The 13,760-nt window shown below is 31.1% G+C and overlaps 2 protein-coding genes across 2 annotated transcripts; both read left to right on the forward strand.

The window, feature by feature from the left end:
• Nucleotides 1-8,462: 8,462 nt before the first annotated feature.
• Nucleotides 8,463-10,267, forward strand: LOC126721007 (receptor-like protein Cf-9). The gene has a single exon (XM_050423960.1). It carries the CDS (start codon nt 8,604-8,606, stop codon nt 9,831-9,833), a length of 1,230 nt encoding a protein of 409 aa, XP_050279917.1. The 5' UTR covers nt 8,463-8,603; the 3' UTR covers nt 9,834-10,267.
• A 180-nt stretch (nt 10,268-10,447) lies between these two features.
• On the forward strand, nt 10,448-13,071 carry LOC126721647 (receptor-like protein 33). Its single transcript, XM_050424698.1, has 4 exons — nt 10,448-11,516; nt 12,419-12,550; nt 12,689-12,867; nt 12,934-13,071. Exons 1-4 carry the CDS (start codon nt 10,448-10,450, stop codon nt 13,069-13,071), a joined length of 1,518 nt encoding a protein of 505 aa, XP_050280655.1.
• The last annotated feature ends 689 nt before the right edge of the window (nt 13,072-13,760 follow it).

A 13,760-nucleotide genomic window follows, 5' to 3' on the forward strand; every position in this document is an offset into this window, starting at 1 on the left:
AAAAGACTTTGGAAGTTTTGAACAATGACCAAAGAATTGGTGAGATGTTAACAAGATTAAAGACTTCTAACTGTGTCATTCGTTTTCATGATCAAGGTATCTGGCATATCAATGACTTAAAAAGAGCTGCAATTATTTTCTTCCACAAAATATTTTAAGAGATAAAGCTACTAATCAAATTTTTCTTACTTGTTATTTTGGAAAACTCTATCTTCCCCATAAGTCCACTCCCCCTAGTAAATTATCAAAATATTACAAATGTATGTGTACATATTTAGAAAAAGATAGTCCATGTTACGAAAGAAAAATCCAAAAACTCATGTATTATATTGTTTAAATTGCACCAATCACATTTTTGTTACCCATTGTCATTGTTTTGCAATACACTTTATTACTCTAAAAAATTTAGTACAATTTGTAGCATCTTTAAAATTTTAGTAATAAGGGTATCAAAGATTAAGAAATAGAAATAACATTAGGTATATAAGAAAAGGAAAAAGAAAAAGAAAAACAGTGCTACTTATTAAAAATAGGAAAGATGACGTTGGCTATGCCATTGTATGTATGAAAGACAATACCAAATTGGACCCTCTAGAAGTTATCAGTTATCACCTTATGTTGAACTTTTATTAATTGGAGCATTCTCATGTTGTAGCTTGTAGGTCATGACTCATGACTATACCATTACCAAATTGGACCCTCTAGATGTTATCACTTTATGTTCAACTTTTATTAGGATTTTTTTTTTTTTTGTTGTTGAGAATATTAAGAAATTTTCTACTGTTACAATGATCTTAGATACTATATTCCTAAGGGTGTAAACTTCCCTTTAAACCAATGGCTTACTAGCTATTTTTATTTGTGCATTTGGCATGTGTCAAAATTATAATGACTTAATTATAAATTATGCCAAGAGGATGCCTTTGTCTTAGTTGCTGGGTCCTTAACAATATGCTAAATGTGTAGCATAAATGTCATAATAATAAGTTAATTATTTCCATAAAGTGATAGTCCTAAATGGGCAAAAACATTTCCTAAAAATGAAAAGAAAAAAAAAAAAATATATATATATATATATACGTAATATATATTAATAAAAATTTATCCACTACAGGTATCGGATTGAGTGAATTGAAATCTAAAGTATTTTTTTATGGGATTATTATTATTTTTGAAAAATAGTAGATAGGATTATTATGATACTTGATTAATTATATGGAGTTTTTTATATATACCTAATCCAGATAATCTGATTTTCTAACTTTCTTTTCCCTTTAAAAGAGAGAGAGAAAGAGAGAGAGAGAGACTTCTAACGATGTCACACATTTTCAAGGTTAAAGGAATTTGGCATATGAATGATATAAAACTTATTCAAATAACATGATTGCTACATGTTAATTGGTTTCTACAAAATTTGTTTATAAATCTGCAATTTGCACCAAACAATTCTTCTATAATCCAAAATTCCAAGACTACAGCAAAGATGAAAACAAAAAAAATCCAAGACTTGAATTTTCAAAGTCTTTGAATGTTCCAAAAAATGATCAAAGACTTATCAAAACTTGAAACGCTAACATGATTAAAGTCTTCTAAAGCTTCTAATGGTGTTTCCCTCAACAACAAAAAATGACTTGTAGTAGTGTCACACGTTTTCAAAAATTGATTGACAAGAAATATGAGTTTTACCGGAAATATTAGAAAAGAAATAAAAAGAAAGCGTATCAAAATATTACAAATTGGATGATATTAAACTAATAGCAAGATTGGACAATATTGACGGAATGACTAAACTGAAAACATATTTAAGTTAAGGATTGAAAAACAAATGAAACTTAAAATGACTAATTTGAAAATAAGTTAAAGTTGGAGGATGTAATTTGGAGTTTAAACTTAAATAAATATGTTTATATAAAAATAGATTCTCTTGATCATTACATTGGGATGTGGATGGGTAGAAAACTAGATATGTAATTACGGTCCCCTCTTTTTTTTTTCTTTTTTTTTGAGAAAAAGTAATGGATGACATAAAACTTACCCGGATATCATGATTGCTACACATTTGATAATTGCCATACACTTAGTTTGCAATTATGTAGTCTACATCAAACTATTATTTTATAGTCCGAAATTTTAAGATTATAACTTTCCAAGTTTTTGAAATTTTCAAACAATAACCAAAAGACTTTGGAAGTTTTGAACAATGACCAAAGAATTGGTGAGATGTTAACAAGATTAAAGACTTCTAACTGTGTCATTCGTTTTCATGATCAAGGTATCTGTCATATCAATGACTTAAAAAGAGCTGCAATTATTTTCTTCCACAAAATATTTTAAGAGATAGAGCTACTAATTAAATTTTTCTTACTTGTTATTTTGGAAAACTTTATCTTCCCCATAAGTCCACTCCCCCTAGTAAATTATCCAAATATTACAAATGTATGTGTACATATTTAGAAGAAGATAGTCCATGTTACGAAAGAAAAATCCAAAAACTCATGTATTATATTGTTTAAGTTGCACCAATCACATTTTTGTTACCCATTTATCATTGTTTTGCAATACACTTTATTACTCTGAAAAATTTAGTACAATTTGTAGCATCTTTAAAATTTTAGTAATAAGGGTATCAAAGATTAAGAAATAGAAATAACATTAGGTATATAAGAAAAAGAAAAAGAAAAAAAAAACACAGTGCTACTTATTAAAAATAGGAAAGATGAAGTTGGCTACGCCATTGTATGCATGAAATACAATACCAAATTGGACCCTCTAGAAGTTATCAGTTATCACCTTATGTTGAACTTTAATTAATTGGAGCATTCTCATGTTGTAGCTTGTAGGTCATGAATCATGACTATACCATTACCAAATTGGACCCTCTAGACGTTATCACTTTATGTTCAACTTTTATTAGGAATTTTTTTTTTTTTTTGGCTGATAGTATTAAGAAATTTTCTGCTATTACAATGATCTTAGATACTATATTCCTAAGGGTATAAACTTCCCTTTAAACCAATGGCTTACAGGCTTTTTTTTTTTTTTTTTTTTTTTGTGCATTTGGCATGTGCCAAAATTATAATGATTTAATTATAAATTATGCCAAGAGGATGCCTTTGTCTTATTTGCTGGGTCCTTAACAATATTCTAAATGTTTAGCATAAATGTCATAATAATAAGTTAATTATTTCCATAAACTGATAGTCCTAAATGGGCAAAAACATTTCCTAAAAATGAAATGAAAAAAAAAAAAATATATATATATATATATATGTAATATATATTAATAAAGATTTATCCGCTACAGGTATCGGATTGAGTGAATTGAAATCTAAATTATTTTTTTATGGGATTATTATTATTTTTGAAAAATAGTAGTTAGGATTATTATGATACTTGATTAATTATATGGAGTTTTTTATATATACCTAATCCGGATAATCTGATTTTCTAACTTTCTTTTCCCTTTAGAGAGAGAGAGAGAGAGAGAGAGAGAGAGTTCTAATGATGTCACACGTTTTCAAGGTTAAAGGAATTTGGCATATGAATGATATAAAACTTATTCAAATAACATGATTGCTACATGTTAATTGGTTTCTACAAAATTTGTTTATAAATCTGCAATTTGCACCAAACAATTCTTCCATAATCCAAAATTCCAAGACTACAGCAAACAAAAAAGCGAAAAAAAATCCGAGACTTGAATTTTCAAAGTCTTTGATGTTCCAAAAATTGATCAAAGACTTATCAAAACTTGAAACGCTAACATGATTAAAGTCTTCTAATGCTTCTAATGGTGTTTCCCTCAACAACAAAAAATGACTTGTAATAGTGTCATGCGTTTTCAAAAATTGATTGACAAGAAATATGAGTTTTATAGGAAAAATTAGAAAAGAAATAAAAAGAAAGCAACGTGATAATCTCAAAAAGAGGTAAGTTACTTTGCAGCCATATTAAACCAAGCCGTTATGCATTTTTTTCATAACAAAAAAAAAAAATGAAGAAGAGAGAGAGAGAGAGAGAGAATAAAAATGTTCATCGATTAGTATTTTATTTTATCTTTCTTTTTATTTTTTTCTTTTTATTTTATTGAATCTAATTGTAACCAAGTGCAATGTTGGCTCCACCACTGCACACATGAAATTTGAAATACTACAAATTGTAGCCTCCTGATGAATGATGATGCTATCACTTTATGTTCAACTTTTATTGCTTAAAGCATTCCCAAGTTGTAGGAAATGAGTGCCTAATACCTTACACTAATTAAGAAATTTTCTACTTTTACAGTGATCTAAGAACAGGAATTAATAATTGTATTTCGTTTTCTAACATACAAATTGATGACAGGTATCTTTCATTCAACCAGCATAGTTAATAAAGGGGCCCGGATAAGGATAAGCCTAATTGCTACGCCTATGCGTCCAAATTTCAACTCTACCAAGCAATTATTATATAGTACAAAATTTAAAGACTTCAGCTTTCCAAAGTCTTTGGGAGTTCCAAAAAATGACCAAAGACTTGTGAAACGTTAACAGTAATGTCCCGTTTAGCAACAACTTATATAGCTGAAATTGAGATTTTTTTTGCTGAAAATACTGTAAATAAAACTAAAAGGCAGCTAAAAGAGTATAGTGGAACTCATGAATAGTATCAAAAAGTGTTGTGAGACCCATAAATAGTAGTAAAAAGAAGCTAAATAGTAAAAAAAAACTAGCTTTTTAAACCATGCCAAACGCGCACTAAGTCTACTAATCTAAACCACACGTTTTCAAGGTTCATTGAATCTTTTAGTAAGAATAGTTAGTATTTTGTTTTCTCCCATACAAATTAATGGCAAATATCTTTCATTCAACCACCGTGTGTTTCGCCAAGTGGTCTTTGCTTGGAATTGCCACAAGACTTGGGAAGTTATAGTCTTTTCTATTAACTAGTGTTTTTTCAAGGTTGATGAACAATTGAGTCGAAAGCAACAAACAAGAAACTGAGGGTAAAAGAGTTCTGGGTTATGAAAAGAGAAATAAGAGAGTTTGGGAAGCAAAGAGAAAATGAAACTAAGAAGCAAGAGATATTTAATAGATAAAAAATAGAGAATCAATTGAATTAATTCATCTCAGTACAAATATATTATTTATATATAAGAGTTATGTTTAACTGCTCTACTAGCCATTATTTATATATAAGAGTTATGTGTAGCATAAATGTCATAATAATAAGTTAATTATTTCCATAAACTAATAGTCCTAAATGGGCAAAAACATTTCCTAAAAATGAAAAGAAAAAAAATATATACATAATATATATTAACAAAAATTTATCCACTACAGGTTTCAGATTGAGTGAATTGAAATCTAAAGTATTTTTTTGGTGGGATTATTATTATTTTTGAAAAATAGTAGATAGGATTATTATGATACTTTATTAATTATATGGAGTTTTTTTATATATGCCTAATCCAAATAATCTGATTTTCTGACTTTCTTTTCCCTTAAAAAAAAAAAAAAAAAAAAAAAAGAGAGAGAGAGAGAGACTTCTAATGATGTCACACGTTTTCAAGGTTAAAGGAATTTGGCATATGAATGATATAAAACTTATTCAAATAACATGATTGCTACATGTTAATTGGTTTCTACAAAATTTGTTTATAAATCTGCAATTTGCACCAAACAATTCTTCTATAATCCAAAATTCCAAGACTACAGCAAACAAAAAAACAAAAAAAAATCCGAGACTTGAATTTTCAAAGTCTTTGAATGTTCCAAAATATGATCAAAGACTTATCAAAACTTGAAATGCTAACATGATTAAAGTCTTCTAATGCTTCTAATGGTGTTTCCCTCATTAACAAAAAAATGACTTGTAATAGTGTCACACCAAAAAAATGCTTCTAATGCTCAATGTCTTTGAAAAAGTCCGTCCATTATGTAACAAATAATAGTACCTTAAGGGTAATTATGAAAGTAAATTATTTGCACTCTCACCAAATAACAAGAAATATGAGTTTTACATAATGAAAAAAAAAAAAAAAAAGATTTTGAGCATTTTCAAGGTCCCCTCCTTGCATTCTTGCTCACATTAGAGATGCAAGGAGTAGGCAACGAGCATATGCCTAATACATCAAGCGTTGAACAATTTTGCTATGGCCTAAAAAAGATTATATGCTGGTTATAGAATTGGCATTTCAGTCTGATTAGATATAAAAGATGGAGTACTAAGTAGCTCTTGTGATTTAGCATGAAGCAAAATAAAAGTGACAACAATTCAATTTTTGTTAATAGCTTATCTAAATTCAACTCACTAAAAAGGCTTCGGAAATGTGTCATTGACAAGGGATGAGAATGCAACTAGAATACGCAAGAATTTTATTGGTATATATATTTTCCTTAGCAAAAAGAATGGAAAATATTTTCAAAATTGAATCTGAGTTCTGTTTTTTGGATACTCACAAAAGAATGTAAGTTTATAGCTCTACTAAACCAAACAATTATGAAATTTGTTTCCATTACAAAAGGAAAGAAAGAAAAAATAATAATCATCTATTATTATTCTAACTAGTATGTAACCCGTACTTATGCACATGAATGATGAATTGTAGTGGTACTATTGGTGTTAGTTTGGTTTATTAAATATATAGGACATTGGTTTGACCAGGATATTTGGACGTACTTAAATGATTTTTCCTTGCAATTTTAATGATATTGGTTACTCCAAGTTTTTAATTACACTGTTGTTATGTATATAATTTTGAAAATCACAATTGGACACTACATATACAATATCAATTCATTATCGTTGTTTGTGAAATTTTACTAAATACAACACAAAATAAAAGAATAAATTGGTTCAATAATATCTATATCTCCTAAATTGAATGGGGATAGGTGCATGTGATCGTTAGCTCAATTATAGTTTGTTACGTAAAAACGGAAAAATATAAATAATTTAATTTGTATGAAAAGCTAACAAAGGCAAAATCTAATTTTGATTCTAATTAAATTTTCTCTAAGATTTGGCTATATATATATATATATATAAATATATATATTACCTGGGTTTATTTATATTAAACTCCTCATTTTCTACACTATATTAACTCTTTGGCACAATTTTTTTTTTTTAATAGATTAGATGGGATATGTGGTGCAAAATTAAACTTTAATTGAAATCTAATTTTTACATTAAATTAACTTACTTGGTACAAAAATTTAAAAACTTAAATTAGATGAAACACGTGGCGTAAAATTAGACTTTAATTGAATTCCAATTTGAGATCTAATTGGATTTTTCTCAACTTTAACTATTAATATATATATATATATATATATATATTTTAAAGTATTTTTAATTGAATCAAATTGAAAATAATCAGTCATTAATTAAATCCCTTTACATTTTTCCCGAAAAGAAACCAATTATGATGTTGGCTCCACTATTGTATGCATGAATTGAAATTTTATAACACCAAATTAGAACTGAGTAATGATATCACAATGTCATATTCTCCGTAATACATTCTTACCTTACACATTCTACCACATGAACTGAAATTTTAATTTTAAAAAAAATATTATTTTAGTTAAATTGTAAAATAAGAATTTTAAAACACAATTTCACAAATGTTGGTCATGAGTGTACCTTACAGGAATTAAGATTAATACAGTATTCCTTAAGGATGTTTTCAGAAGTGCTTATATTTCAGGCAATGGATTGGAAACCCCTTCTAGGCCAAATTAAATCATAGTAAAATAAAAATGTGGGAAACCAAGAGGTGAAGAACATCCTTCATCAGCTGCACCACAATGATTAGGAATTTCAAAACCATAATCATTATAAATTCCTAATCATTGCGGTGCAGCTGATTGGTCCTTTTTTTACTTGTGATTTTGGCATGTGCCTAATTTAAAATAATTTAATTAAACAATTATGACAGGGCCTAGGAGAATACCTTTTTTCTTATTTTGCAGTGTCTAGAATAAAAGTCATCAGTTCATCATTTCCATAAAGTACTGATCCTCCAAAATAGCCAATCACAAAACATAAATAATAATAATAATAATAATATATTCACTACAGGTATCAATATCAGCTAATATAAATGTAAAGTAGAAAGGATTATTATAATACTTATTTATAAGGGATTTTTATAAATCTCCCTCTGATTACCTGATTTTTTGACTTTCAAAGTTAGTTTTTTTTTTTTTTTTTTTTTTTTGTGTTTTTTTGTGTTTCAAAGAAAAGTTAGATTTTATTAATCAATGAATATGCATCAAAGAATTATGCTATATAATCCACAGCGTACTTTAGTTAACAGAGTTACTCTTAAATTCTATACATATAGTCCACAGTTAACGCTAGCTCATTAAAATAATGTCATTAAAAGTTCATTAAAATAAGATTTCCAGAGCGACCGCACGCTGGTTAATACTAAAGAGACCCACAAGATTTCCATCCAAAAAAAAAAAAAAAAAAAAAAGTGACCCACAACACCTTAATTTTCCAAGTCATGGGCCCAACCGATAAAATAAAGCTAAGACTAGGGATTGAATTGTCTACATGTGCCTGATAATAGTAGTTATGGTCTCTCGTCATAACTATAAATATATGTATCTATGCCATCTCATTTCCCATCTCTTCCTAAAAGATATATCCTTCCTTTCCTTCTGATTTCTAAAACCAGCCAGAGCAGAGCAAATATGGAGCGGGTATTACTCTTACTCATTTGCTTGCTCTTGCTTTCTCAACCTAATAATTGTTCCTCTTCTCTCTCTTTTAATTCATCAACGCCTCTTTGCCATTCACACCAATCCTCTGCTTTGCTCCATTTCAGAAACTCTTTTTCTGTCGGTGATTCTCTTTATAGGTGTGATTATTATTCTTATCCTCCGAAGAATTCGTGGAAAATGGGTACAGATTGTTGTGGGTGGGATGGGGTCACCTGTGATACGATGACAGGTCATGTCATTGGTCTCGACCTCAGTTGCAGTCGCCTTGAAGGTCCCATCCATTCCAATTCCACCCTTTTCTCTCTTCGCCATCTCCAGTGGCTCAACCTCGCTTACAACTATTTCAATAGCTCCGCAATTTCATCTAAGTTTGGTGGCTTTGCGAACATGACGCATCTCAACCTCACTGAGTCTTCCGTTGCTGGTAATGTCCCTTCCGAAATCTCCCACTTATCCAAACTGGTTTCACTAGATCTCTCTTGGAATTTTGGCATGAGAATAGAAACGCCTAATTTGAAAAGGCTTGTTCAAAACCTAACCCATCTAACTGAACTTTTTTTGACTGAGGTTAACATGTCTTCTGTTTCACCTAATTCTTTCATGAATTTGTCTTCCTCTTTGACATCTCTTAGTCTTTTTTATTGTGGATTGAAAGGGAGATTCCCAGATAATATATTCCACCTTCCAAACCTCCAGCTGCTTGAGTTAGGTTACAACTACAATCTCACCGGTTCCCTTCCAACGTATAACTGGAGTACTCCCCTCAAGTCCTTGGATCTCTCTAGTACCGAATTCCCAATTGACTTACCTAATTTAATTAGCAATCTCAAGTCCTTAAAAGAATTGTACCTCAGCGGATGCAATTTCATAGATTCATCGAATCCAACATTTCTTTCAAACCTCACACAAATAACTTCTTTGGACCTCTCATATAATAACTTTGGTGGTCAGTGTCCATGGTACCTCCTAAACAATGCAGGACTTACTAGCTTAGGTCTCTCAGGCAACAATTTCATAGGCCAAGTTCCAGATTTTTCAACGCACTGGACACAAGTTTCTTCTTCAAACAGTTCTTCCAATAGTCAGTCAACTATTCAAATTCCTTCCAATTGGTAATTCTCGTGTTAGCTGATAACTTATTGAACGGCACTATACCATCTTGGTTGTATGACATACCATCTTTGAAGTACTTATTTCTAGACAATAACCAACTGACTGGGCATATTGGTGAATTCCTGCATAACTCATTGGTTAGGCTTCGGTTGAATAATAACAAATTACGTGGTCCCCTTCCATTGTCAATCTCTAAATTGGTGAGCCTTCGTGAACTAAATGTTTCCTTCAATAATTTAAGTGGCAATGTGGAGTCAAAAATATTCTTTAGGCTCAAAAATCTTGAATCTCTTGAAATGTCAAATAATCCTCTCTTGTCACTAAGCTCCTTCACCTTTGCCACCAATATCTTGCCCAACATTAACAATTTACGATTGTCTTCTTCCAACATAACTGAATTTCCACACTTTTTACAAACTGCAAAATATATACAACTCTTAGACCTTTCCAAAAACCAAATCAAAGGCAATATTCCGAAGTGGTTTTTGGAGGGGGGGAAGGATTCATTGTATTTCTTTTCAGTCTCAAGGAATAATTTAACTGGAGAGATCCCTCTCTTGATTTGCAATCTCAGTTCCCTCCAATACCTTGATTTGTCTTATAATCACTTGAGTAACATGATTCCTCCATGTTTGGGAAACTCAAGTAATTATCTCATAGATTTGGATTTGAAAAGTAACAATCTTCATGGTACTATCCCTTTAACATTTGCAAAGGGCTGTTACTTGAGAAGTCTTAAACTCAATGGCAACCAATTTGAAGGTTCATTGCCACAATCATTGGTCCATTGTAGAAAGTTGGAAGTTCTAGATTTTGGTAACAACAAGATTAATGGAACCTTTCCTCTTTGGTTGGAAAATCTTCCAAACTTGCGGGTTCTTATCTTGCGGTCAAACAACTTTCATGGTGCTATAGGCAATCCCAAGACCAAATTCCCATTCCCAAATTTGCGAATCATTGACCTTTCTCACAATGAGTTCCATGGGCATTTGCCGACAAACCTTTTTAAGTATTTAAAAGCCATGATGAATGCGAGTGCCGGCAAAGGTGAATTGAAATATATGGGTGATTTTTATTATCAAGATTCTGTGATAGTGGAGATGAAAGGGATTTCCATTGAATTGGTAAAAATCCAAAGTCTATTCACAACCATTGATTTCTCCAACAATAATTTCCAAGGAGAAATTTCAGAGTCAATTGGAGAGCTTCAATCACTTAAGGGGCTTAATTTTTCACACAATAATCTTACAGGTTGTATGCCTCCATCGTTGGGAAAATTAACCAATCTCGAATGGTTAGATCTCTCCTCAAACAAGCTCATAGGTGAAATTCCTATACAATTGACAGATCTCACATCACTGGAAATTTTAAACCTATCAGAAAACTATCTTTCTGGACAGATACCTCAAGGTAAACAGTTCAATACCTTTATGAATGATTCTTACAATGGGAACCAAGGGTTATGTGGATTTCCAATGACAAAAGCTTGTGGCAATGATGAGGGACAACAACCACCACCATCATCAACGATTCAGGAAGATGATTTCAAATTTGAAAATGGGTTTCATTGGAAAGTTGTATTGTTGGGTTACGGTGTTGGATTCATGTTCGGATTAGGTTTGGGTTATCTTGTGTTCTCAAGTGGAAAGCCAATATGGCTAGTGAATATTTTTTATGGAGAACAAGGTAATAATGTACGAAGATCCAAGAAGAATGCTCGTGGACGAACTCATTGAAGAAGAATTTGGTGGATGCAAATACTGATTCTAGGTACATTCTTATATGCTAATAATATATTTGAAAATAATCTATTTCATAATTTTTTGGTTCATTAAAACTGTGTCTTTAAATTGTTAAGATGATTTTTCATTTCTAATTTGCTTTATTCTAGTTAGGAATGGCTGTACTTGTGTTAATGTGAGGCTTATTACTAGTATTATAGGGTGCATAAGCTTCTATGTTTCCTTTCAAAAAAAAAATTCTATGTTTAAAGTATAGCTATATAGGAGAGTAATCTGATGTGTTGATATTGTTTCTATTGCCACTAAAGGCATTATGCTAGTCTGTTCTTGATCCAAAATCTTCCTATATTCTGTCTCTCTCTTTTAAGATATTTTTTGTTAAGGTCCTTTCACCTAAGGGCTTTGGCAACAGTCTAAGGTTTAGGATTTGATGATTGTTTGTTAAAAACGATGCTTAAATAAAACTTGAGGAAAATGTAAGAAACAGACTTTAAAAGAAATGGTATCTCTTTACATTTTTATATGTTGAGGAGTCTATCAATAAGATTCTAAAGTACATATTGGTTATGTGGAAAACTTAGAAAATTAATGAATTGATAATATGTTCCTAGTGATTTTTGCTGTTTTGGTTTCCACAAATTGTTACAGTCACCTTTACTTAGCCAACTAGTTGTTTCTCGAACTTTTTGGTTATAATTTTTCAGTCAAAAATGTCAAAAATTAAATAAATAAATAAAATGAAATATTTTTCTCATTTCAAATTCAGTTAAACTGATGCTAAAGAACAGCTCTTAGTAACTCGTTTTATTGGTGCTCTGATGTAAACTACTATACTTGACATCACAGGCTGGTGGCCCTTTCTATCCAATGTTAATAGGATTGAGGGACAACATCCATTCATATTTAACGAAGCACTGGCCGGCATTCCACGACCAAATGATAACATAACACTGACACTTCACCTTTTTGCCTTTAGAGGTATTGATGAAAGATAAACAATTAGTCTTCTAGGTACTTACTATCTCTCTGCCTTTTCTCATTTCCACCCTTATTTTATGGAGTTGAAAAAGGTTTAAAAAGTTATTTGGTTTGTATCAGTTTCTTAATCATCTGAAGATGCACGTGACATTGGGAAGGTTTGCTATGAATTCATACAGAAATGCCTCCCTTACCTCAAGGGGACAGGGCAGTCAAACCCAACTATAGCTCCTGATTTTCTCATTGAGACAAAAATGAGTGAGTCTGCAATGGGGATATCATATTTGCAGGAATTGTCATCTTTGGTATCATTCGGGGTAGGTTTTGACACTCACGACTGTCAGAGCTTGTGAAAGGCGAGAGGACTCCTTTTTGCCGATCAGAAATTGATAGCTAATGAGAAGACTGCAAGATTGGCAAGGGTTTATGTGCCAGATGATGGATCAATCTTTCGAATGGACTTTGCTTGGGCAATGATGAAGATGTCAGGTCTTAATGTTCTGGCTGGATCTCAAGGTTAGGTCCGAAGAAACTGCTCCTTGGCTTATGTCAGTTCCTAAGTGACAGTCTGACCATAATGAACTCTTGAGATCTTTTTTCTTTCATGTAAGTTTCTCTTATGTTCTATATTTTATTGTAGATGTTGTGACTTCTACATTTCTTCCTATATATAAAGGCAATGGCATAGAGTAAACATTAGTCACAATGATGAACCTTACAGAAGAAAATTGCATACTAATGTGTTTTGGCTGTTGATTTCTTTTGACATATAGAATTTTAATGTTTTGATTCTTACCAAAAGTTAACAAATATTTGGGGAGCTCATAATGTATGCTGCAACATCCAAATTAACATTAAGGATAGAATTCTTTAGACATACGTTGAGTTTGTGGTGCCTTTGTGTTAGAACCTCATTCTCTCTCCCTTGTGCATGTGTGTTTGTTTCTCATAAAAAAGAAGCAAACCTTATGAAAATAGTAGTGTTACATAGGGTGAATAAATAAATAAACTTGGTCCTAGTTGATATGAGCTCATCATTTGAGGCCTTCTAGTTCTGTGGTCTCTACGCTGGGCCTTATCAATGTCAATATGACTAGTGTAGTAGCCTTAGCTTCTAAACCCAACGAACCTTTTCTTCTTGCATGGTCAAAAAAAAAAAAAAAAAAACAATCGCGAAACCTTAATAACTCAGAATTCAGAACACTCCAAC

Source organism: Quercus robur, chromosome 4, assembly GCF_932294415.1.
Source record: "Quercus robur chromosome 4, dhQueRobu3.1, whole genome shotgun sequence".
NCBI classification, from domain to species: domain Eukaryota; kingdom Viridiplantae; phylum Streptophyta; class Magnoliopsida; order Fagales; family Fagaceae; genus Quercus; species Quercus robur.

Coding starts and splice junctions, on each gene's coding strand:
- LOC126721007 (XM_050423960.1), top strand. CDS start 8,604: ATGCCATCTCATTTCCCATCTCTTCCTAAAAGATATATCCTTCCTTTC.
- LOC126721647 (XM_050424698.1), top strand. CDS start 10,448: ATGATTCCTCCATGTTTGGGAAACTCAAGTAATTATCTCATAGATTTG. Junction 12,551..12,688: donor TCACCTTTTTGCCTTTAGAG/GTATTGATGAAA, acceptor AATCATCTGAAG/ATGCACGTGACATTGGGAAG. Junction 12,868..12,933: donor CATCTTTGGTATCATTCGGG/GTAGGTTTTGAC, acceptor TTTGCCGATCAG/AAATTGATAGCTAATGAGAA.